General features: G+C 42.4%; 1 protein-coding gene across 2 annotated transcripts in view; it reads left to right on the top strand.

Annotated features, from left to right (window-relative positions):
* Window positions 1-3,432: 3,432 nt before the first annotated feature.
* The window catches only part of LOC119739268 (protein diaphanous homolog 3-like), a 124,407-nt gene continuing 100,582 nt past the window's right edge, over window positions 3,433-27,257 (top strand). Inside the window, exons 1-2 of one of the 2 annotated variants that reach the window (XM_038214129.1) lie at window positions 3,433-3,547; window positions 18,885-19,056. In XM_038214129.1, coding sequence (XP_038070057.1) covers window positions 3,499-3,547; window positions 18,885-19,056 — 221 coding nt within the window. In that variant the 5' untranslated portion in view covers window positions 3,433-3,498. Of the gene's footprint in view, window positions 3,548-17,278; window positions 17,321-18,884; window positions 19,057-27,257 lie in introns of those variants that run through there. The other variant, XM_038214130.1, reaches the window with a different exon arrangement.

Raw genomic sequence — 27,257 nt, 5'->3', positions numbered from 1 at the left:
TAGCGCCCTCTTGCGGCCAACTAAACTTTTTTAGCACAGCGCGCGCCACCAAGAATATTGCCCGCTACTTTTTAAACTATGCAAAGGGCGTTTAGCGCAGGCGAGTTTTACATTCCACCGCGCTTTGTTTAAGTTTAATTAGCTGGCATTCCGGGTGTTTCGTGGATTTGGATCCAACACCTCATTGAATCCAGACCATAATTTTCTATCGAGCACTGCACTCTCCACAACAAATTTTGGGTGCGGGTCCCGGCTGTCAGCAGCGTCGCAATTTATCCGGCATTGCCGGCATTGCCGTTTTTCTATAGGTTTCTGCTGCTGCTTCATTGATTTGACATCGACAGCCTGGCATGAACGTAGATTATCCCAAGTGATCTTTGGATAGATCTGGACAGCACATTTCCATTCCCTTTTGACTGTCATTCTTATATACCAAAGTTCTTGTATACTATCATTCTTTTGTAAACGCCTGATATAAATTTGTATATATATTGTCTCATATTTTTGACATCAATTTAATTGTGCTGTAAATAAAATATTTTGATATATTGAGACAACCAGAAACTTTGCTCCACCCAAATTATTTAGTGGAACCACTCGGTTGTGAGGAGAGTGGCACATTTAAACTAATTCATTTCGCTCTCCCCGGTTACAAATAGTTACGTATATTTGAAAATGGAATTTGACGAATTTAAAGATGATGATTGAATAAAACAATTTTGAAATAAATTCTGAACTGTTCGAGTGTCCTTATTTTCAGAATTAATGTTAACCAGGTTACACATTTAGCAGCCATTTTAACTTTAGATAACAACATACAAGAACAAAATGTGAGTATACATTTTCTCAACCTAGTGGTACAGGTGGACAGCGGTTTCGTGGAGCGGTTTTCGTATGTGTGGTGGTAGCCATGTCGTCAATGTCAGACTCGTCCTGCTGGGGTGGTGCTCTGGTTTGGATGCGTTTGTATCTCGAGACGTTGCGTGTGACCGTGTGAGAGCTGTGCTGAGCTGTCACCATCGATCCCTTCTTAGCGGTGACTGTGTAGGGATGTGTGTGGTATGGGGTTCGGTGTTTCGCGACTAGGCCATCGCGTCGAACAAAAACAGTATCACCAATGTTGATATCTCTGGGGCGAGCGTGTTCTTTGTTGTCTGCTTATTGTTTCATTGCCGCTTTTTTGCGTGTGTCACGGGATCAAACGGCTTTGGCCTGAGACTTGCGTGGAGTTGCAGGGAGACGGGTGCAGAGTGGCCTGTCATAGAGTAGTGTAGCAGGTACAACTCCTGTTGTGGCATGCAGTGTTGCACGGTAGTTTTGCAAGAACTTGTACAGACCTTGCTTCCATGGCATTCCATCAGCGATTGCAGTACGATATGTCTTTTTTACTGTTTTCACGAAGCGTTCCACCTCCCCATTGGCACAGGGCCAACGTGGGGTGACTTTCCGATGATGGAACCCCAGGTAGGCTGCGAAGGATAAAAACTCCGTCCTGTTAAAGGGTGGTCCGTTGTCAGTGCGGACTACCTTTGGTATGCCGAATGTGGCAAAGATGATCGAGTTTGAGTTTTGGAATCACCGAACGTGCTGAGGTGGAAGACACGATCTCGATTTCAGGGAAGCGGCTGTAGTCGTCGATGACTACTAGAAGATGTTCTCCTGTTGGGAGATCACAAAAGTCGATGCTGACTTCCAGCCATGGGCCGTCTGGGAGTGAAGACATGTTAAGCGGAGTCCTGGTTTCCAGGCATTGTCAGCTGTATTGACGAGGGTGTCCATGCTGGGAAACCATACTTTCTCGCGAAGTAACTGTTTAGTCTTTGTCATGCCTTGGTGTCCCTCATGGGCATTGTCGATGATTCGTTGTGCGAGTGCCTGTGGGATAAACTGAACATGCCCACCTCTGGTATATTTACCAGTCAACACCATAAACAAACAGAACTATTCTCTACATTTCAGTCTCTATGTTATGCACATCAGCTATCAGAGCCTTTTGTTCTCAAACACAAAAATTGGGGGGGGGGGGATGAGGCATGGCCCCGCTGAAGTCATTAAAAAGTTACATTTTCCTTAAATAAGTCTGATGCCAGTAACAAGTCCTATTTTTCCTTGAAAGAAACCTGATTCACGGCAGCAATATTCTCAGAATTTTACAACAAATTAACATCAATTGATTATCCTTGAATCAGGCCTTCACGAACCGGTTTTCTTTGCTATTTCTGCATTTTAAAAAACGCTTCTCTCAAAAAGCACAAGTCTGATTAAAAAGACCCATTGTTGCAGACCCCTGTACTCTATCCCATATGGCTCTGATATTATGTAGGCATGAATGATAATGCCCCTTCCCAATACACTCCTAAAATGGGATCATGCCGTGAAACTGAAAGTGTGCCAACACACAAATCCAGGGAATGTGCAGACAACAAACTTTGTGGAGAGTTGACTCGGAGTTGTATGTTTGCAAACAAATTTGATTCCTACAAACAATTTTAATGTAAAAATGATCCAGAAAATGTCAAAATTGATGGGCCTTGAATCTCTGTTCGATATAATTAGCTAGTCTAAAAATGAAACTTTCATCTGAATTTTCATTTATTAGATCTACAAGGATAAGATATCTTTTTAACATTCTGACTGGACACATGGATGTATTTGTTGCTGAAATTTTCACCAAGGCCTTCTTGTCTGAAAACTTTTATTTAACTATAAAAATATATGACGAATGTAACTGTATGGAGATCACATCTTTTAATCGGGATATGTTTACTGTGATGCAAGAAACTTGCATATAAAATGAGGAGCATGGTACATAATCTAATATCTAAAAGATTGTTCAAAACTGAGTACCTGTCTATGACAGCCTTAAAGATTTCTGGTATAATGGGCTCTTTCTGCTCAACAGGTTTAGCTAACCTTCTTTTAATCCGTGTAAGTCATTATGTAAAAATCTACTGTCACAGGGATTTTCTTTCCAATCCACAAAACAATCATGACACCATTTAAGGCAGTTGAAGACTGATTCAATTCTCGAGAGTGGAGCCCCAATATTAAACAGTTGTGTAAAGTAATGACACACATCATTGGCATTATCCTTCTGGATCAATCAGTAAACAATTACTTGTCGTGCAGTGAATCTCTCTTGTTTGCCACTTGGGCAGTAGAAAAACCGGAAATTGGTCTCTTTAGCTGCATGCATACATAGCATGTAAGTGCTGGCGTTTGGACTCATGGCACAAGGGGAAACACTGTTAGTGCATTGGGCTATTTTAGTGTGCCGCGTGAAAGAGGGTGCATCGGTACTGCAGGCATGCACAAAGGGCACTTTGTTGCACACAGTTGGGCACTTATAGAGCCAAAGTAAGAGTGCGTGAATTCAAAATTGCAAAGGAGATTTTAATAAAACCTGTTTGTTCAATGTTTTTATTACAGATTAAAACATCTATCTGGCAAAATGCAAGAGACCTTACCAGGAAGGTAGATGCAGAATTCCTTCAGCAAATGTACTCACAGAAGACAGAACACAGTATTTCCGAAGCAGTTGAGAAAGGTATTGGATTTAATAATTGTTCCATTCAGTCTGTATGTGTTGATTTTGCTTCCCCTCCCCTTCCCCCTCCCCTTTGACCATTTGCATGCCTGCTGCGCATAGGTTCCTTCCAGTTCTGAATGACACCTCCCCCCCCCCCCCCCCCCCGTCATTTTGCACACGCTCTCATGCCATGCTCGGATATATGCTTCACTGAATGGGTATTGTTACGTAAATCCACCGTTCCTTTGCGTGCGAGAACAGGAACATCACAACAAAGATGTGAAGTACAACTATGCGTGGGAAAAATCTACCACTTGGAATTCAATCCGATTTGGTAATCAAAACCAGACATCAGAACCAGCATTAAATAAATAGACCTTTCAGGTTATTTTTTAGGAATCAAACAGCAGGAAAATATTAAAATGGGGTAAGAATTCCAACCACATTGCAAAATCCTGTTTGACCCCAATGGAAAGCCGTACTCTGTGGTAAGGTTTAGTTAAACCCTGTGTCAGTGTTCTCCCCAGCGCCACCACCCTACACACACTTGAGCAGCACTTTTTGTATTTCTTCTTTAAGTGCTACAACTTTGTCTACTGGCACACGCACCTGCATGTGCTCGGAGACAGTTTCTGAACCCAAATAAGTTATAGTTTGCTGTGGGCCATCAGTCTTCTCAAATGCAAGATGAATCCCCAGTTGTGAACACATTGCTGAAAACTCGTCCAGCAGGTGTTTGCATCCAGCCCATGACTTGTCAACAAAGAAAAAATTATCCAGGTAGTGAGTGATTGATGACGACCTTTAAATTTCACAGATGCAAAACTCCAAAAATGTGCTAAATTTCTCAAATAGTGCACAAGATACTGAACAACCCATCGGTAAACATTTGTCAAAGTAAAATTTATCTTGATATGTAAGACCCAGTAACTCACAGTCTGCCGGGGCTACTGGAAGCAGCCGAAATGCAAATTAAATATCGGACTTAGCCAACCATGCCCCATTACCATTTGCATGAACTTTTTCAACTGCTTTATCAAAAGAAGCATAATGAAAGACACATAAACCCTTATCAATAGAGTCATTAATAGACCCACCCAGCTGGAAATGAAGGTGATGTATCATACGTTAAGTACCAGGTTCATGTTTGGGCACCAGCCCTATAGATAAACATTGCAGTTGAGGAAATGGAGGCCTGTCAAATGGTCCAGCTAACCTACTTAAATCTATCCCCTTAAAATATGCCCCAAACCCAAGTGAACCGGTGGCATCTGTAAAAACTCATTACATCAGAGTATTCCCAGTCTTATTTGTTTCAAATTGGGGTAACGCCATTTTATTGTCACAAGAAGGTAAGCCACATCAGCAAGTTGAGTTTTCCCCCCTGTGTTATGTGAACCCTATGATGTGGGAGCCTAGTACCCTTTGTCATGGAGATACAAGTGCCTTATACAAACAAAGTTGAGTGAACCGCTAAGCGATTGAATCTTAACTAGAGTGGACTTAGGCTTCCCAAGCATAGTACAAATCTGGTTAGTGATTGTTGTAACTTTGTCCATTTGAACTCTAACCTGTCATTGAACCTTGTCTATTTCTAGTCCCAATAAAGTCAGTACCTGCCTTGGACCTTCATTTTTTCCCCCTTGCAATAGGAACCCCCAGCTCATTGCAGGCAGTCCAAAAGTTACTCAAGCATTCTTGTCTAGATAATGCGTAATATAGCCCTCTTGTGCCATTTGCTGCACTCTGAATTCCAGGAAAGTGCTAAACTTTTCAAAAAGCATGCAAGAAATTGCACACCCCATTGGAAGGCATTTATCAAAGTAAAACTGGTTCAAAAACTTAAAGCCTATTTGCCCATAATCCCTGGTTAAAACCGGAACAGGCGGAACGCTGATTAATGTCAGATTTTGCAATATATGCGCCTTTTCCTGATTGCACTACTGTTGAACTGCGACATCAAACGATGTGTATTTTACTCTACATTGCGCACTGTCAATAAAATCATTAATGGAACTGCCATATGGAAATGATAGTTGGTGAAATAATCGAAACTCACCTGGATCTTTCTTGGGTACTAATCCAATTGCAGAATAATGTAAGTTATCAAAGGGGCAGGCCATAAAGGGCCTGGCTATGCAGCCCGCCTAAATTTCTCTAGCGATTTTTGTTTAACACTATCGGCTGTGATGATGCGGAATGGAGACAATCTCAATCCCTGCAAACCCGCGGGCCATTGTAACCTAAAGAGAATCCCTTCGAAAAACCCTCTCTTAAAATTGTTACCATTATGATGCAGATTAATTGGCGTTGGGAGCATGAAAATTTACTTTACTGGCTGCGGCCGGTTGAGCATTCTTCTTTATGTTTGGGAAGGAGTTGTCTAGCCTCATCATGGGATTTACTGGCGCAGTCTATGAGTACGTACCCCTTTTCTTAAACCCCTTTTGCAGACATGCGCGCCGTTTAACCCGCCCTGGAGCATTTTGCACACTGGTGTTGATATCTACAGCCACCAGGGCCATTGAATGCAAAGCATACCCGATTGCTCGTGCACAGCATGGCATTGGGCTGTGTGTTGCTGGCTGAACCAACTGCAGATGTCGCCATGGTTAGCGACAACTCTGCTTCCAACTCCGCCCAAGACCGATTGGGTTGGGCTTCCTGCCGGAGGCGGAACTGTTCATCGTATAAACTCCACCCATAACCAGATCATTTAACAGCAGCCGTGCATTTACTGCAGTTCGATGGCCTGATAAGGAAACTTAATGAGATGGATGGCCATGAAAGCATGGAATGCGGAAACCCACTTGTCCCATGTGTCTAGTTTGTTCGGACGGGCCGATGGTGATGTGTTAGGCCGCAAAAACATCTTATTATTCTCTACAACGAGCCAACCTCAGAAGCTCTGTTAGCCTTTGCAATTAATAATAATAATAATAATAATGAAGATTTATAAAGCGCACATATCCACCTATTAAGGCGCTCAAGGCCCAATAAACACAATAAATCTAATTTACTCAGAAAATAAACATAATACCAATAGAGAGAGAAAACAAATTACAAATTTTAAAATAAGAAACAACATATACACTCTGTTGGTGTCTTGGTGCATTCTTCCCACGTGAACAACATGAACGTCGGCCTACATCGTCAGGCATCTCCAATTCAGATGTAAACATAAAGATGTGGCGAATGCACACCGACACCCACGCCGCTCACGTGATCAGAATGCACCTGGCTCAGAAACAATAAACGGAAAGAAATTTTTAAAGCCAGATTCATTAAGCAAAAGCCAGAGTCATCAGATGTGTTTTGAGGGATGCTTTGAAGGAGAGAATGGAATCAGATGTCCTAATGTGTAGTGGTAGCTGGTTCCACAGTCGAGGTGCTGCTGCTGAAAAGGATTTATCCCCCATGAGCGGTGTGATTGATACAGGTTCTTGGAGTAAACATTTATTACTTGTTCAGAGCGTGCGTGGTGGATTGTATTGTGAGAGGAGTTCAGTGATGTAAGAGGGGGCTTTGCCATTGAGAGCTTTGTAGACGATTTTGGAGCACAGGTGTAATGTGAGCAGACTTTTTTGTCAATGTAACGAGACGAGCAGCTGTATTTTGAATGTGTTGGAGTCGATTTAGCTGCTCTTGAGGGAGGCCGTACAAAAGTGAATTTCCCATGTCCATCCGAGATGTGACAAAAGAGTGAATAATTTGTTCAGTAGAGTTGCGCGTAAGGTATTTCCTAAATTTGCCAATGTTGCGGATATGAAATGAGGCAGAGCGGACGGTGTGAGAGATTACTGCTGCTGCACTGTCAGGTAAAAGAAGAGACATGTCTACTCGCTTTTCCGTATCTTTGGTTTCTCTGACTTAGGGATATGTCCGCCTAGCAGTGACGCCAAATCGATGTGCGGAATGACGGTAGGATTACTAGAAAACCCGTCAACTACAATCCCAGGTTGTGTATGCATAGACAAAAGCGCGCCCTCTCCCCCCAAATATGTAGACCCCAGGGCCGTTCAAACCAACCCTTCCCGCCGAACAGTCCATATTAATCCCTGTGGATGTATTAAATGCACCTCTCGTATCTATGCAGGGAAATGAGCTTGTAAAAGAGACCGGCAAATTCCCACCTGAAATCCCAGTAACTGTGCTCGCACGTTGGACAGGTGTAAAAAAAGATGCACCTTGACTATTGCTACTATCTGTAATCGTATGACCTGTGCCCTGTGATGTTATTCCGGAAGGGATATTTTTCCCCCAGGAATTGCAGGAATTATGTACAGTTCGTTGAACAACTCACCCAACCTGGGGATGGGCTGGACTGTCTTTGTTGGCTGCCCTGTGGTCACCGTCTGGTTAGTTGCCGCTGGGACTCCTGGTCTCCACTGCAGGGCGGATGCTGACTGCACTGTTGCCGGTTGAACGGTGCCTGGTGGGATTGTGAACAACAGATGACTGGATGTTCCTGGCTGAACTGTGGGAGCCGGCTGGGCGGATGTGGCCAACGCTTATGGTATCCCAATCACCGGCGGTGCTTGAAGGACTGGCTGTGTCGGCTGGCTTTGATTCACGGTATATCCTAGTCTGCCTTGTTCTTGTGGGCCATGTCGAGCTCGTTTAGTTGGCCTTCCGCCATCTTGGAGATGAACGGGAGCTTGAATTTTGAGATGTGAGTCTGAGGGTTGTTCAGTGTTCAGCAAAGCTGGTGGTAGTAGAGAGTGGTCAAGATATTTCACGGCGGTTGTCATGTGGATTCTTTGGAAATAACGTGTACAGGATTATAACAGAGTTGAAAAAAAAACTGAACGACCCTCAGACTCACATCTCCTCATGCTGATGGGCTAAGCAATTGCTGGTAACCAGCGCTGATTAGCTGCCCAGAATCTCGCCGCTGCAAATAAAAGGGGGCAATGGTTTCTTCCACGTCAGCAGTTCAGTGGCTGCGTCGCAGGAATTTACACACGGCACTAAAATGGGTATTTGCGTCGAGTGTAATGTATTTTGTTGCTTATGTGATAAAATTTCTTACTCTCATTGCCACAGTATATGCCTGAATTCCATGAAACGTGGACTCAAGGGTCATTGAGTACCAAAGATAATGTGCAATATTTCAAATCAAATGTCATAGGTCAAAGGTCAGTGAGGTCAATTATGATGCAATTCACAGAAGTTTAGGTTGCCTTTTTTAAAATGCATGTATATGCTTTCATGGACCCTTTCGTCAACCCTTGGGTGGAAACACAATTCTTCATCTGATGACTGAGGTCAAAGGTCATTTAGGGGTCATTAGCGGTCATAGTTCATATATGCTTAAAATGTATTTTTTTTCTACAAAATTTGATGGATTTTAACGTAACTTGGATGGAGTGATCCTTGGGTGAGGGCAGTGTTGGAGCAAAGGCTTTGACCCTCAAGGCCAAGGCCAAGGCCAAGGCTTTGACCCTCAAGGCCAAGGCCAAGGCCAAGGCTTTGACCCTCAAGCCTCGAGGCCAAGGCTTAACCCTCAAGGCCAAGGCCAAGGCCAAGGCCCTGTTTTATGAAATGACCACTAATATAGATCTAATTATAGTCACATGAGTGACACATCATCACGCAAGGGCGGATCCAGAACACAATTTGCGGGGGGGGGGGGGGCAAAGAAATGTTGGTCCCCCAAAAAAAGTGGGTCAAAAAATTACGGCTTGGGCTTCGGGGCCCGCTTAAGGGCACCGACAAATTTTTGGATTCAAGATGCTCTGTGGTGCGATTTGAGGCAATTTCTGACCATTTTAACCGATGTTTTTTGAGGAAAAGATGGTGGTGTACTCATTGCCTGCCTTTATTACGACATCACATAAAAAAAAGTTTTTTGGGGGGGGGGGGCATGGCCCCTTTTGGCCCCCTGGATCCGCCCTTATCATCACGAATTGCTCGTTACGAAGAACAACATTTCTTTACTTGCAATCAACATGCTCGCATAGGCCTACACCGTTTTATGACTGCATTGTATCTATTAAAGTATAAGTTCAGGTCTTCAATATGGTTTAACTAAACAAAATAATGATTTACTTCTATATTGACACACAATTCTCCCAAGTGTAACAAAAGGGGGATTCAAGAAACTGATTTGGGAAATTTTTATTTGCTGGCCCAACATGGTCAGAAATATCAGCATTATCTAAAACAGATACATGCAAATCTTTAGCACTTATCAGGGAGACATATACAACCAATCAGATCTATTCCATAGTTATATGCAATTAAAGTGATCATCTCATTAGCCCCACAAGTGTACGGAATATTTTTGCAGCAAATCTACTACAATGGTAACAAAATGTGATGCTACAAAAGTGGAAGTGTGCCCAACACACAAATCTATAGGGTGCTTCCCTCCTCCATGGTAATACGATTAAAATGGTAACAGCAAAATTTAGAACAAATTTATCTGGAAAATGCAAAAATCTATGTGCCTTGAAGAGCCTTGACTCAAAATTGCAAGGCCCTGAACCCTCAAGGCCAAGGCTTTTGCCCTCAAGCCTCGAGGCCAAGGCCAAGGCCCTAAAATCCAGCCTTAAGGCAGCCTTAAGGCCAAGGCCCAGCATCAAGGCACTACATCACTGGGTGAGGGTGCTTCACATGGCTTCCAAAATTGGAGGTCAAAGGTCATCTAGTGGTCACTTAGGTTGTTTAAAATTGGGCACATTTTGACTTTGTTAAGAATACAAAACTTAAAAGGGCGACATATGCGGGCCGTGGATCACTTGTTTGTGTAAATAGCTACAACATCTGTAACCGGTGAAATATTTTGAACATGTTTTTGGCATCCTTTTACAGTTTTAGTCACTGGTCAGTTTCTTAGCACAACCAAGTTACTTGATCATTGTTTTAAGGACTATTACTTATTCATATAGTCATCTTTCTGAGAATCTAGGAAACCAAGATATGACTAAGTTTTCTCATTCTGAAGTATTTCTTATTCCCAAGACTTCCTGTTTCCACCATATATAAGTACTGCCCTGCGGAGCAATTCCTCACTCTGTTCCAATTCTGTTCCATTTCCAATTCAATTCTAGTCTATTTCCACTCATCCTGTCAATTTACCCAGTTCTATTTTTCTCAGTTCGCTCTAACCAGTTCAATCAATCAATGTGTATTAAAATATTGTTGTGGAATAAACGGTCACGGTAAACACAGTCCTCAACCGGCAAAAAATTGTGTATCAACTTTTCCATTCCCCAATGTTCAGTATGTTTTATGTACATTTTATGCAGTTTAAGTTTTATTCATATACCACTGTGGGAAAATCTCTTTCGCCACTCAGAGATTAACCACATTCCAATCCTCTGCTGTAATGACCACTTGCACTACTTGTACCTCATTACTGTTCATTAGGTTCTTCTATACTAGTTACTTTGTTTCTATCACCCCTATGTTTATTCATGATCCCTGTGTGGTTTGCCCAGGAATGTGAGGCACTGGCCAACATCCTGTGGTTTAGCTTCAATCAATCAAGTCGAGGCCCTTTGGCAGCTCGAGCCCTCCCAATGATCTCGGTCCAGATGTCCCGGTCCAGCATGCGCAGCTTCTCAGCGGTGGTCAAGCCGGTGTCCCGTTTCAGCATGTCTACGAAGGAGAGATTTTGTCTCCCAAGTGAGGCAGTGCCCCATGTGGGCTCCCAGAGAATGATTGGGCTAGCGGCCAGCTCCAGGTGACGGACTCAATGCCCTGCAAGCTTGAGACGGCATTCCCGGATCTTTTTCGTCACCTTCGGCAAGCCAACGTAGATGTCTACATTCCTCATGTGATCCCGCCACAGGATGTTCAGGGCCATGCGCAGCACCCTGGTGTAACACCCATCCAGAGACTTCTCCATCCTATCCTGTCTACAACGCTTGTGACCAGGGAGAACAGGATCTTCAAGTTTGAGAAAAATACTGTTTTATTCCTCAGTGTCTGCATGGCAGCTGAGTGCAGCCAGTGCTATGAAAACTTTCTTCAATAGAGACTTTACAACATGAGTGCTCTTGTCGGTGGCTAACACAATGCAGCTTTGTGTTAGCCACCGACAAGTGCACTCATGTTGTAAAGTTTGTATTGAAGAAAGTTTTCACAGCGCTGGCTGCGCTCAGCTGCCATGTGGCCACTGAGGAATAAGACAGTATTTTCTCCATCTCAAACTTGAAGATCCTGTTTTCCCCGGTCACACATGTAAACAGGAAATATCTGTTGAAGATCTTAGTCCCACCCTACCTGATTGATAAAAATAGAGTAAATCTGTCAGGTAGTGAGGAGCCAAACCCTGTTGTGTCTTGAAATCATTAATTTGAATAGAATGTTATGCAATCGGCAGCCTAAGTAATTGGTGCAGGAGAGGTTATAAACGGGGCTTTAAATGCTTCCGGTTCCCAATAGAAGTCTTTGAGGCCTTTCTGTCTGTCCTTGTTAGCCAAAATCAATTGGTAGAGCAAAGGGGCCTTCACCAGGTATGCAACTTTTCCTCGTATCCGCTGATTTCCTCGTTTTTACTTCTCATGAATGTCATTACAAATTGAAAAATACTGTGCAAAGTCTTGTGTGGTTTGTAGTTTGCTCATTTTTTCTAAATTCCAAGTTGCATGCCTGCTTCACAGATCATACCCGAGGGTAACCTGAAGGTGTTCTCAAGAAGTTGGATGAGGCCTCTCAATTAGGAATGCGTTCAACATCCTTCAAATTCCTCCTCAAAGAATATTTTGCTTCCAGCTGTGAAAAGGATTCTACCATCCGAGCTCATGATACAAGCTTTTTACTTTCTTGATAGCAATCTGCATATTGTCCTCAAGCAATTTATAAGAATTTTGAAACTTGAAATTACACATCAATGAGAGAATGTCATAGATACCTTTGGAAGTGCTTCAATGACCTTTTGTTGGCTGGCAATGTCTTGTTGATATGTCTTGCAAGTTTCAAGAACTATTGCAGGCAGAAGCCAAAGGCATAGAATCCAACAAAATATCCACAATTCAAAATGCCTCAAGAGAGTACAGAAGCACGAAAAGGAAGGACTACTGTCCAGATCCTGCTTACTGGCCTTTTAAGGCCTCACGGAATGCTTGTAGCGGATTCCCGTCCTCTACAGAAACATATAGTTAACGAAGTAACCCAACCCACTGTCATTCTCAGCACAGTGGTCAGTCTTTTGAGCTGCTGCCCCCCCCTACTTGATACTCCTGTAAAAGGGGCAAATGATATCTTCAGCTCTAGCCTTCTGTTGTACGATTGGTAGGAGACTGCATTCAAATTTGAAGGGTCCTGGTACCGGATTGTATGTGAAAGATGGGTACTTGACACAGTCTGTCCGGGATATGCCCTCAAATTCATGAGTCCCCATGCATTGGGCGAGATTGTCGACCAAATGCTAATACCCATCCATCCATCCATCAAAACAGGAAGCATTAGAACAGGGGAGGAAAAAAGGGACCCCCAAAGCCCCCTCTTTTTCACAGCTTAAATAAAATGTAGATTAGTTCATTAACTTTCAACAACAAAAAAACATTCCAATCTGCTAACTATTGAGTTATGGCCAATTCAGAAAAGGGCTGAGAGTGCAGTTCATTAGCTTTCAACAACAAAATTATCTGTCCAATCTGCTAAATAATATATTGAGTTATGGCCAATTCAAAAAAGAGCTGAGTTTTAACATTTTGTCTATGGTTTAAATGGTCATTTATTAGGAATGTAGTTTATGCCTTCTTTTACATTGTAATCTCTCTTTTATGTGTTTTTTTTGTTTTTCTTTTGTTTTTCTTCTCCTTGCGTGTTGCAACAATAGTCATTTCCCCTTTTGGAAGAAATGGTAGGACTGACAAGGACTGTTTGGTAACTTCTGCAAGCTACAGTGCATCATTTGCAGCTATCCAAAAAGTGACTGACGTTTTATTGTTGAAAAGCATACTTTGTTTAAAGATACTAATAGGACTAAACTCCCTGCAAAATTATTTGTACTGGCAAGCTGTCAGTTTGAAGAAATCAATGAAAGAAGGCCATTTCCAACGATGCGTCTAAAGACACATTCTTGAAACTTTCCTTTTGTAGTTCATGTTTAATTCGGCAAAGCGTGCACATGAGATTAGTTGACATGACGGGAACATGCGCTCGGTTGCTATAATTCGTCAGTTCAGTGCACGACATCACGTAGCTGCAGTTGGCTCAGCGGGAATGTGTCTCGGACGCTGAATTCAGGTCAATTCAAAACATGACTCGGCAACTTTTGATTTGAAATTGAGATCCTAGAATAGTGTTTTCTTGGAATGTACAGCATTAACTGAGCTGAAACTTCATGAGGTTAGCTGTTCAGAACCCTTCTTTAGATTGTGAGCACTTTTGTTGCTTCAAACGAACATAATGCACAAATTACAAATGATGAACGCTACCCTTGAATGTTCACTGTGCTGCTCTGCCTCTGTCCTCTACATGTACATGCCTGTGTTCTTATTGTGGCAGTCAAATCGCTGTGGACAAAATGAAAAAAGGGTACTTTAAATAAGCGGTACGGTACATTTAATTTGCCATAACTCAAATTTACCCAATTGGAAAGATTCTTTTGTTGTTGAAAAACTAATAAAGTGTAATTTCTAAATATATCAATATTCGCAATATATTTTTAAAAAGGGGCTTTTTTTAATTTTGATTTTTTTTTTTAAATCAAAGCCATAGGAGAAATACACTGCAAGAATTGATTACTGTAGCCTCCGTGCTGCAGATCGCCAAAAATGAAATCTTACTCAGCAATGAGATGCACCGATGACTAATTTAAGATATCAATTCAACTCAAACGATGACTTTAATGTCTGGAGTGGCAAACTTCAATAATGGGGTGACAGTCTAGATGACAATTTGCAGTGGCTACAATCAATAATAATACTGTGACTTGATGGAGAGTGAACAAATTGGTGACAAAGTTTGGTGACTTGAAATAAATTGCAGCAAGTTCGTGGTGACAGGGTATGACGGTGAAACTAAATTGCTGTAATTATCTTGATGTAACTTGATGTAAATTACTTGACGTGACTGAACTTGGCGGAAATAACTGGGAGAAAATGTGGTGTAACGGTGGTTACAGAGAAGATAAAATAAAATTACTAAATGTATTCAAATCCTATGTCTGTGTACACCCTGTCCTGGGACACAACTATCCATATATCTCTTGTTATGGACACTCTTATAATTTTGACCCCGAAAACTTATTTTTTTAAAATCCATAAATGAGCCCTAATGAATTACATGAACAGCGCCCTCATTTACTGAAGAGGCGAAATGTCCTTATCACATGAAAATATTTGTGACAAAAAGTCCTAATCATATGACCTCTATCCATTATAAACTTAATAAATGGCTATATCCTTTCTTCAAATAAAGACAGGTAGTCACTTTGCTGAGCCGACAAAGTCTTTAAAAATTAATGGTAAAATAATGGTAATTTGTCTCTGAATTTTTATAGACAACTTGTCGAAATATGGCGATACAAAACGGTGGCGTGCGCAAAACGGTGCACTCTGGAGACAAGAAAAATGCACGAACACGCAAGTCGCTGCACTCGGGCAGAGCAAACAAATAAAAAAAAAATGATATTCTGGCCGCTTTAATTACTTTATTCAGGTACCTGGATGACTGGTAAGTAGTAGGCCAAACAGGGTAGACAAGCAAAGAGCACTGCAGCTAAATTAGAATCTGGATAAAACCTCAGATTTGTTACAACGAGGACAAGTCACATCCAGTACTAACTTTAATAACTATCTATTTTTGGGTGCTGTTTTGGACCAAAACACAGGATGGCTCCTGCAAGGATGGACCGCATTCTAAATTTACAATAATGTGTAATGCATGGCTCAAAGGGGCAGCCCCTTAAGTATGTATGCACGACAACTTTCTGATGACCTGAGGATGGTTGGTATGAGGCGTGCATGCAGAGCATTGAACCCAATACTGGCCCTGTACCATGGATGATTTACCCTTTGGACAAGCATTGTAGCGTGAATTTAGGTTTATGAAAGAACGACTCCGTGTTGATACTGCGCATGCTGATGCATAGATAATTAGGAACAGGACCGATCACGAAAAAGAAGTCTGTTGTTCACATGAGTCCATTTTCATATCACACCGGCTGGAAACAACTGGTTTAGAGATTTGGATTTCGCGGGCCATGGGGGTACAGGTACAAAACACTAATACGAGTCTGGAATCTACCATTGCATGAAAATGAATTAATCCTTTGCTTTGGTCAGATGGTGAGAATGAAAAGTCATGCAGTTGCTCACTTGAACATGTGGGCTGCTATACGATCTGCACTGTCCTTGACTCGTTCGAATCGGAGCCTGGTAAATTTGTACCCAGGTCCACCAGTGTGTACGTGCGTACCGCGTACCGTGTGTGTGTACTTGTGCTGTGCATGGATCATTCTATTCTTGGCGGCATGGCGGTCGTCGCGGTAAATAAAATCATATGCAAGGATCAGAAAATAAAGTAATAAATACTAGGCTTGCTTTTAAAAACATATTAAACATAGTTTCACAGGGAAAAGACAAACATTTGAAACCAAACACGTAGTGAAATACATATATTGCACGTCGAAATCCATGGAACACGGACCTCATAAGGTGACACAGTTATTCTTTACATGTAATTTCCAGAGCTTATGTTTTTCATTGAATTTTTCGGGACCCGGTTCCGACTCAGAATTGGTCCCTTTTTTTTCAGAACCGGCTCCGGCTCCAGGAAGATTAGCACCGCCCAATCCTCATGGGCGTCGCCAGGATTTTTTCTAGAGGGGGGCAAAAAGACATTTTGCCAAAAAATGCTTGTATTTCTCAACACATTCTCGATTTATCAGTTTTAGAGGGGGGCAGGGACATTTTGCCCCCCCCCCCCCCCAACTCATTAAATTTACACCACTTTGTCTTCGCGCCTCTTTTTCTTTCCTTTTTTTTTCTTTTCTTTTTCTTCCTTTTTTTTTTTTTTTTTTTTTTTGCTTTTCCAGGGGGGGGGGGCAAGTGCCCCCCCTTGCCCCCCCCCTCGCGACGCCCATGCCAATCCTAGTAGCCAGGCAGTGGCGTAGCCAGGAATTTTTCAGTGGGGGGCGCTGGGGGGGCTGGAACATTTCATGGGGGGGGGTGTCAAGCAGGGGCGTCAATTGCTTCTCCAAAGTGGGGGGGGAACATACCTTGATCACAACTGATGCAAGCGCGAAGCCCTTACGGCGTGGGGTTCGGGGCCCGCTTAAGGGCCCCGAAAAAAATTGGATTCTAGATCACTGATCTAGAATCCAACTAGCTGCCAACTAGTACGATTTTTTCGTAATTATTACGAATTGTTTGTTAAATTACGAAAATACGATTTGCCACCAAAACATTACGAATTTCCAATTTTCTACCTAACGAAAAAAAAAAGAAGGAAAGTATCGTTTTTGACCGAAAACTTCTGGCGAAATGTCGCGATAATGGATGGACTGGTGACAAGTCTAATAAGAATGCAGTCAAGCACCTGATAGACATCAATGCAGTGTGCGCAGTGGAGTACTTGAGGACCAGACTAAAACTGTTTTTCAATGGTGTGTCATTTGTGTGCATCTCATGGATGTGTGGTTGTGTGTACTGTATGTGAGTACTTTTCAGTGACGATCGTGAGCACATTTGGTCACTTATTGCCGGGATGAGACCCATCAGTTCGAGATTTTAATCATGGAATTTAATAAGAGTATGGTTGGAATAATTGGTAATAGAGTTTGAGTTTGTCACAACGGACAGAAAAGATAAATCAGCATGCGTTTGCAAGGTATGTTGGCGGGATATTTCTATTGCATACGGTGGCCATAGATCATTGTGTGTAAAACCATGATACGAACTCGAAACTAACATCGATAGCATGCATCTCCAAAAAAATATGCGCACATGTTATTGATGTTATTATTTATTTGACTTCATCAAACAAATACAGACATTAAAACAAAATTAATTTAAATTTTTTAATTTTTTTTTTATTTTTTTTTTTTTTTTTTTTTTTAATTATCTTTTGGCCTACAGTACATTATTATTCACAACAAGAAGGGTATGCACATGTATGTGTACATGTAAACCATGTACCTGTACTCGATGTTGGTAAAGCTTTTGATAAAACGAGAAGTTGAAAATGACCGCGCGGGTTGATTACTAATTGGGATTTTGAAATGTTGGCAGCTAAGATGTTCTGTGGTGTGATTTGAAGCAATTTCTTATGACTTTCCTCCATTCTTTAACTAATATTTTCTTGGCAAAACATAATTATTTGAACATCGTTTTCGAGGTTGGAGACATTGAATCAGCTATCGGTATTCTGAGCTATTGGCGTGGGGTTAAGGGCGATGCTCTGTGGTGTGATCTGAGGCAATTTCTTACCACTTTATCCAATAATTATCTTAGCACAAAAGATAATAATTTAAACATAATTTTCGAGGTTTTCTCAGCTAAAGGCATAAGAAAATTTTGTGAACATTGTTTTCGAGGTTGGAGTCATTGAATCAGCTACCAGAATTCTGAGCTATAGGCGTGGGGTTCAGGGCCCGCTTAAAAGGGCCGAAAAATTTTGGATTCTAAATGCTCTGTGGTGCTATCTGAGGCAATTTCTGACCACTTTAACCAATATTTTCTAAGCAAAAGATACATTGTAGTACATAATAGGGCCCATGGCGTCATGTAGATCAATGATAATTTTTTTAGAAACTCAAAATCTCAGTGGGGGGGGGGGGGGGGGCGACTGGGGGGGCGACAAGGTTTCATGGGGGGGCGGTCGCCCCCCACGCCCCCCCCCCCCCCCCCCGGTGGCTACGCCACTGTAGCCAGGGTTCTCATCCTCGGGGGGGGGGGGGGGGGCGCCCACAAATTTCATATGTGCTGAAAGGTAGTCAGGTTTTTTTTCACCGGACACCCGACCTCCGTAAAGTGAAAGAGTTGGGGGGGGGGGGGTGGACACCATATCATGGATAATGTTAGACAATAACTACTGCTATTAGCTTTCCACACACTCGCAGAATATGGTGGAAAAAGGGACTATATGTTCTTCCAGCAAATTGTGTTAACTCATACGGCTGTGCTTTTCTCTGGATGCCAAATTTCTAGGGAAGGGGGGGGGCAACTCGGTTCTAGTTATTTTGTTAAATTGTATGCGATCTGTGTTTGTCTGCACATATCAGAAACCCATTGTATGCACTTGGGAAACCAAAAAATTATTATTTTTATTATATATATATGTACATCCTACAATGTTCTATATATAGTAGTACTTTTTAATCTTAATGCAATTTGTAACACTGGACATTCCTGGCATCCTTGGTAAAGAAATAACCTTTTTTTTTTCAATCCAGTTGAAACATCGAAGAAGAAACTGAAGAGCTTTTTGGACCCAAAGGTTGCCCAGAATCTTGGAATCTTTCTTGCTGGGTTTAAAATGGATGCTGAAGAGCTGAAGTTCAGATTGGCTATTGTGTCAGAAAATAATGGAGGACTCGGTGCAGAACAAATAAACATGTTAAGACGGTAAGGAATATAAACTTATAACTCAGCATTCTATTCCCTGAATCAAGATCAACTATGAGTTACAAAGAGATTATTTGGCAATGCTGTTTACTTAAATTATATTTTTTGTATGTTGCTCCTTCCACTGAAGCTCTTGATCAAGTTTTACACACGCCACCTGCAACTGCGTGCTATGCCCGACAAAAGTTGTATGGAAAGCGTGCTGGTTTAAATTTGCCTGCGGTGATGGATATTATGGATGGCCGAGTGTTTTACAGTAGGTCAAGGGTTTTAACCTGCTAAAAGGATGGGAACAACCAACCGCCATCTGATAAAGCGCCTCAACTTTACGATTAAAATATATCACACATTATTATAGTCAAGCTCAGGTTCTTATTATATTTTACCCCCCTGGGTTTTAAGCCATACAGGTGGATATGGCGATCGCGTATTCCTTCGTGTGTCTGTGTGTGTGTATACAGAAAGTTCCATTTTGGTAAGGTTCACTGAAAGTACAGTCATCAATCTCAACCAAATATGTGGTAATTGCTCATGGGATCTGGTAAAGTGATTAGACTCAGGCAACAGGTCCTAGGTAGCCCGTGAGTTATGCCAATTTGTTTGTCTAGTGTCATGAAAGTTATTGTTCTGTAAGTGTAAGTTCAATCTCAACCAAGCTTGGTATGTGGTTAGTGTTCATGGTATCTGGTAAAGTCATTGCACTTAGGGAGGAGATCAAAAGGATTTTTCCCGTTCCGACGCGAGCGCCCGCGTTCCTCCCGTTCTGAACGGGGATTAACTCAACCCAACAATAGGCCCGTTCTCCCGGGGTAGAACGCCCGGCTTACCAGGCGCCCAGCGAAGTACCCGAGTTCATTAAAAGTCTCATTGTGTGCGTCCTTTGTCATGTTAATGTTCCGTTCTCCCCCGTGCACGGCCGCCAGCAACAGCAGAGGTATGTGAAATACGGCGACGTAAACACATGAAAAGAAACAAGTATTAAAGGAAATATGAGGGAAATGGGGCTGTAATATTCATCTCGATGAAACTCCATTGCCACCACGCAAAACCTTTCCACGGATTCGTTTTCTTTTTTATGAATTAAATTTTAATATGATTGTTGTTGTTTTCATTTACAGGGAAGTGAAAGTAGGATGGTGTAATTCTTCGCGGCGGATGTGTACGTCGAAACAATATTTTAGATGGCCCGATAATAAAGGCTCAAAAGAATGCAAACAAATGTGAAGAATTATTAACTTCTTTGTTGGGTAGTCGATAATTTTACTGTTGGTGCTATTGGTTTATACCTGCTCATGCATTTCAAGATTCACACCGAAAAATGGTTTTAGTTAAGAGACATCCAACGAAAAAATGCCCACCACCAATTCACGATTGTTACAATTGTATATAAATGTAGCCAGCCTCGCTGATCTGACGATAGATAACCAGTGGCCAGCTGTGCATGACATAGTTTAGCAGTGCGTCTTTCCTGAGATCAACCACGTGGTGGGGGGCATTAATTTAGTTCATGGGTTTGTTGGCATGGTGGGTCCAGCTGGGATCGTAGATTCAGGAATATTTCCTTCAGTTTTCAATTAACTTTAGGGACTAGTAAATCTGATATTAATTATTTCTTGGATTTTTCCAGAACCAAAGCCATTGATGGGGGCACACCCGGCCCCCCCCCCCCCCCCCCCCCCCTTTTCGAAACTGTTTTTTTTTTTTTTTTTACGAGTCGTCTTATGGCGGGCGGGCATTAAATACATCCCTTTGAGAACATGGCTATCTTTTTCGTTTTTGAGGAGTCATTATTATGGCGGGCGGACGGGCGGTCATCAAATCAATCGCTTTGAACATAACTATATCATACATACTTATCAACAAAAATATACAATGTATAAGTTTTGAAGGTCGCCTGCCAATTATTGTCTCAAAATTTCTTTCAAAGCAAGAATATAATTTTATAAGACACTTTCTTATTTCCCGGCTGGAATAGGGGGCACATTTAATACAGCACTTGCATTTAATGCTTCATGTCAAAATATATTCCAAAATATATTCTAGAGTAGAACATGTACCGGTACACGAAATAATGTAGGCCATGTGGGTTTTTTTTGATAAATGAAGAATAAAATCGTCATCCCCTTTTTTTTATTTTCCCGGCCTCAGAGAGAGATTTACGTCTGGTTCTCTAAACATTTTTATAAAAGCAAAATGATTTTTTCGCATAAAGTTTTCCCCTGTCTCTGAGAAAAAAAATGCCCAAATAAAATCTCAGCTCCGAAAAGCCTTTCCAGAGAATGATTGATAGCCGCATTGTTCAAATTGATACAATGCCACTCTTGTTCGTTACAAATATACATTTGGATTCAGCTGTAGGCCACCGAACTTTAAGGCCTTTGAGAACTTGCCGCCAGTAATTGGAAGATTCTTAGATGATAAACAGTGATGATAGTATCTCAGCCAATGAAATGAGCCGGTTCCCGGCAAATAAATATGCCATTGGTTGCTTTCATCACGGACCGTCTGCTTTCAAGAATATGACTTCCTTCAACGCGCAACTGGAGCGATTAGCTATCTGAGCCACAGGTGCATGGCTGCATGCCCATCACATTCCAACCTGGTTGCTTAGAAATACTGTTGCTAGGAGGCTCCCCTGGGACTGCCGGTTGCGTAGCCAGAAATCTTGTATGTGACTATTTTGAAACCTTGTATGTGAAAGCGGCAGCTCAGGAATGCTGCCGCTTTCGGGAAATTTGTGAAAATAGTAAAAATACCAAACAAAAATCGATGGAAAAAGAGATTTTCTGCAAATTAATTCACAGAACGTGATGTTCATTTTCTGTGTATGTATTTTCCATTGAAATGACGAGATTGCAAAACTCGAACCTGTGGAGAAACATCGCAGCGTGTCTCTGCAGTAGTGCAGAATTTTCGGCCACGTGGGATGGGCCGTTCACAGTGCAGCAATGCACACTGTCACTGACACTGCGCCGTGTGTACGGCGCGATGTAGGGCCGACCAGACTGAATGTTTGCGGCGCTATGCACCAGGAGCTTGTAAAGTTCAAAATTTTTCGGGGCCCTCTATGCGGGCTCCGAACCCACGCCGTGGCTTCGCAGGTTGTTGTATCACAACAAAAATTCCCCCACAGGTTTGAAAAAATCCTGGGGAGAACAGCATGGTTCTCAACTTTGAGTACAGAAGAAATTTTATTAGAACAAGAGTACATTTTAACAAATGAAGGAAAATTCTTCTTAAAATTAAAATAAATTCTGCTTCAAAATTTCAGAGGAAGTGCCCAGTAATCGCCTCAGATTGCACCACAGAGCATCTAAAATCAGAAATGTTCCGGGGCCCTTAAGCGGGCCCCGAACCCCACGCCTATCGCCACCCCGCTGCTGTATGCCAATCATAGATTATCAGTTTGGAAACTGCATCTGCTATAGCTATTTGCATAAAATTTAAATATGCATAAGGCACTTCAAAAACCCATAGTTCAATGATAATTCCATTAGCTGTCTTAGAATTTGTTTTTGGAGAATTCGTTTGCTGAGAAAAAGTTATTGGACATGTTGGAAATTGTTTTAAACCTTTGTTCCAAGCTTGTTGGTAAAAGGAAATTGTATTCTTAAATTTTATATCTTCAACGCTGTGATTAGAAAGTCCACTGTTTTTGAGAAGTCAAGTAGCCTCCACTAATTTTAATTTTGATTCCTTTGCAAAGTTAAGGGTCGGAGAGTCACCTCTGTGCTGACGCCACCTGTTGTGTTTAGGGTTCACCACTTAAAGGGAATATACAACATTTGCAAACATCGAAAAATAAAACTACCAAGTTTTTGCGAAATACCTTAATAGGATGTTGGTAAATGACAGTCTAAAGCATCCTGTAAAATTATGGCACCTGGTATACTGTCATTTTCAAGAAAAGTGGTATTTTTGTATCAATTTCCAACGCTGATCGGCCGATCAGCGTTGGAAACAACTGGCTTTTTTTCAAATACTGGCCCCAATTGACCATTGCACTTGTTTACAATCGATTACAAACCCATGAACGGGTACGAGCCAGCTAGACTGGTTCCCTGACCTTACAATTCCCCAATGTATGTTAACTGCTCTGTTTCTTCTTATATGGAGTCAGGGAACCAGACTACAGAAAAATGATCGTTTTTCTTGGTTTTTATAGCATTTTCGAACCCAAAACCTCCAAAAAGTCAGTGTAACTATATTTGCTTTATATTTCCAACCCCCCAATTCCATCCATATCTGAAAATTACAGCAAAAGCAAATGATGTATATTCCCTTTAATACGTCCCCCGCAATCAAGGAATCACTCCCTTTATTCCTGTACAAGCTGATTTACCCGATCATAGATCGGGTAGGGCGTAGTGTTGGGGATGAAAATGGGGGATATAGTTGGGGAGACATGCAGTTATAGAAAAGCAATTTATGTGGTGTGATCTGAGACAATTTCTGACCACTAAAACCAATTTGAGCAAAAGATCATCTTTTAAACTTTGGCGCTTGGAGTAATTGAATCAGCTACATGTATTCTGAGTAATGAGAATCATAATTGTAGGCTACAACATTTTTATTTGGGGAAGAAAACGGTTTTTTTTGGGGGGGGGACCAAACAATGTCCCCCGCTTGAAAAATGTGGTGGGGGGCGTTCCCCCTGTCCCCCGTCGATTTACGAACATGATAATTATGTACCATCTGACCATTGCAACTGTCTGTAAGTGTTCCCATTGGTCTGTGAAATTGGCATTTCGTGAGGCAGTCGCATTTGGAAAACGTAGTGAAAAGGTTACCGTAGTACACAGGCGAAGCCTGATTGTACAGTTTTGACAATAAATAATAATGCAATAAAACGTGAAGGTGTCATTTGAAATGAAAATGTTGAGTGTGACCATAAAATATGGAGGAAGGTCATAATTAAGTTTCAGTATTGGACTCTTCAACAAACGTTAACTTAAACTTCTTACAATTTGCGAGACCGTCTGGCGAGGAAAAAGTCGATTCAACTTTTATTCAAGTTGGTTCAACCATCTATAGAGTAAGTTTTACTCGGTCTCCGAGAAATGTTTGCTCCTGAAAGGATCCGAGACCGCGGTCTCCCGCGACGCCAAAATGGCTCCACGTCCATGGAAAAATGTGGAGGGTGTCTTCTGCCGGGTCGGACACTTAAGTCTTTTTCGTCAATTTTTTTGTGACTGCGTTTAAGATCCCGATAAGTTGAAGCAATGCATCGATCCTTCGTTGATCCCAAACAGGCCCCCGAAATTATAACGCGACACTGAATTATACGTGGCGTGCAGCGAACTCACAACGCTCAACCTTGGTGGTTGAAGCGTGGAGCTGTAAACACATTATGGAAGCAACAGCACTCTATCACGCGACGTCACATGCTTGTGCTTCAAATAGCGAGCACCGTAGACTCAACCTCGTTTCCAGGGTGTGGAGCAGGCTGCAGTACGCGTTGCCATCGACGGTTTTACGCATAGCCGAGAAGTACCACGCAGTGTAGACTTTCGATTGGTCAGACCGCGCAAGGCATACTAATGTGTAGTCCTTCTGAGTATTCGTTGCACTTGGCGCAGGGGCGGCAAGCAAAGCACAGGAAAGAATAGGGACACTTAGTGGCCACGCACCATGGAGAAAAAATATTTTGCCAAGGTCACCACATGCTACCGTTTGGTGAACGCTTTGGCAGTACGGCCGAGTAGAACATGTAAACGAAACCCCTACGTTGACCTCGCTGACCTCGCACAGTCTAGACACGCAGAAAGGCCAGCACAGGGGGCGGCCAGGCAGTCAACGTGAAAGCGCACACGACGGCAAATTCCTGCGCAAAACGCAGTCACGAAAAATCGACGAAACGGATCGCCGGTCCGTACCGGAAAATCAGGACGACCCGAAGTGTCCGACCCGGCGGAAGACACCCTCCGCATTTTTCTACGGACGTGGAGCGATTTTGGCGCCGCGGGAGCCCGCGGTCTGGGATCCTTTCATGAGCAAACATCGTCACGGAGGCCAAGTTAAACTCTCTCTTATATATATATAGATATATCTCTTAAAACTACTCACGAAATGTATTTTTTAAAGAAAGGAGAAGACCCCACATAGTCTTCTCAATTTGTGGAACATTTAAAGAAGTTTTTTTCAGTTACAGGGAAGGTAAAGTCGTACGGTGCAATTTCTTCACGGGGATGTAACGTCGAAACAATATTTTAGATGGCCCAATAATAAGGCTCAAAAGAATGCAAACAAATGTGAAGTATTATTAACTTCTTTGTTGGGTAGTTGATAATGTTACTGTTGGGGCTATTGGTATACCTGCTCATGCTTTTCAATATCCTCACCGAAAAAATGGTTTTGGTTATGAGACATCCAACGAAAAAAAAATGCCAACTACCGATTCACGATTGTTACAATTGTATATAAATGTAGCCAGCCTCGCTGATCTGACAGTAGATAACCAGTGGCCAGCTGTGCCTGACATAGTTTAGCAGTGCGTCTTTCCTAAGATCAACTACGTGGTGGCCCCGGGACATTATTTAGTCCATGGGTTGGTTCGCGGGTCCAGCTGGGATCGTTTATTCAGGAATATTTCCTTCAGTCACTCCATCAGACGTGTTGTAAAATGTTGCACATTTCCCTTCAAATACACAAAACTATCAAACATGTACATGTAACTCTAATTTCCGAAACGTCTTCTCGATTTGTTGAGCATTTTAACAAGTTAAATCACTATCCATCTTCAACTATACATCGCCTGCAAGAGATGAGAAAACAACAAACATTATTTTATCACAACATTTCCAAAGTCTCCTTGTAAATTTCAGTGGGGCCGATGTTTCTTCGGATATTATTTGAGCAGTTGCCATTATCCACCGTCGTCACCGCACAGGTCTATTGTACTACCGTGCTGTGGGCACCCAGCGTGACCATTTCATTGTGCTATTGTTAGGCAGTTTCGAGCGTGATCCCGCGGTCGGAACGGGGCCCGGGCGAACGCAGGCGCCCGGGGGGATTAGGAACACTAGGCCCATTCCTCCCGTGCGCTCGCGTCGGAACGGGAAAAATCCTTTTGATCTCCTCCCTTAGGCAACAGGTCATGACCTCCAGGGTTGCTCTGCTGGCCTTGGTCCTAGGTATGATTTATGTCACTGTGTTTCTCTAGTGTCTTGAAAGTTATACTTTTGTAAGTAGAAGCATAGAGCTACAAACCCAGGCCACTTTATTGCTACACAGTTGTAGACTGTATAGTGAGGCACGCACAAGTGACACAACACTGCCCGAATAACAAGGCTGCCCACCCACTGTTGTGATATGTAAATTAGGGACTATACTTTGTTTGCGTAAGCCTACTAGGCAATCTGGTTTTCCGCTAGTTTCTTTCATTACTTTACTGTGTGGTGAATAAAAGCAGTGGCACAGGCAAGGAACAAACTTCTCCATTTGTCTCTTATATCAATTGTTCACCACACTTTATGGTGGCAGCGGTGAAGAAAAGAACATATAGAACACGCCACAAGCGGAAAGAACACCGATCTTCCCATTGCACTCAGCCACGAAACGAGAGTAATTCAGCCCACTGCCTGTCAACGCCTACGTGTATTTGCGTACGCACAGTCACACGGGCATAGCCCAACGTTGAAATTGAGCGACAATCAACGTCCAGATTCTCCCCCGACCGAGCGGCGAGAGCGAGCGACGATCAGCGTCCAGATGATATCGCGGTATATGGCTGTACCGAAGAAGAACATGATGCAAACCTCATCAACCTGCTCGAAACAGCAAGACATGAAGGGCTTGTTTTTAACAGCTCTAAATGCGGCATCAAGACCACTGAAATCAATTTCTTTGGTTCGCTGTACTCCAGTACCGGTATCCGTTCAGACCCATCCGTTCAGACCCAGGCAGAATCGCAGATATTCACAACTTACCAGCACCCCAAGACAAGGAGGACTTGCAGAACTTCATGGGGATAATCACTTACGTATCTCCATACATCCCCAACCTGGCGGATAAGGCAGCATCACTCAGAGACCTCCTCAAGAAGAACGTCCCCTTCATATGGCAAGAGGACCATCAGGCAGAATTTGTTGTACTAAAATACTCTATCATGGCCGAGGCCTGTTTGCAGTATTACAATCCAGAGATGCACACTGTGCTGGAGGTTGATGCATCGCAACGAGGTCTGGGAGCATGCCTACTGC

The sequence above is a fragment of the Patiria miniata genome, unplaced genomic scaffold, assembly GCF_015706575.1.
Source record: "Patiria miniata isolate m_02_andy unplaced genomic scaffold, ASM1570657v1 HiC_scaffold_30, whole genome shotgun sequence".
Classification (NCBI taxonomy): Eukaryota; Metazoa; Echinodermata; class Asteroidea; order Valvatida; family Asterinidae; genus Patiria; species Patiria miniata.
This window is presented reverse-complemented; position numbering and strand designations above follow the sequence as displayed.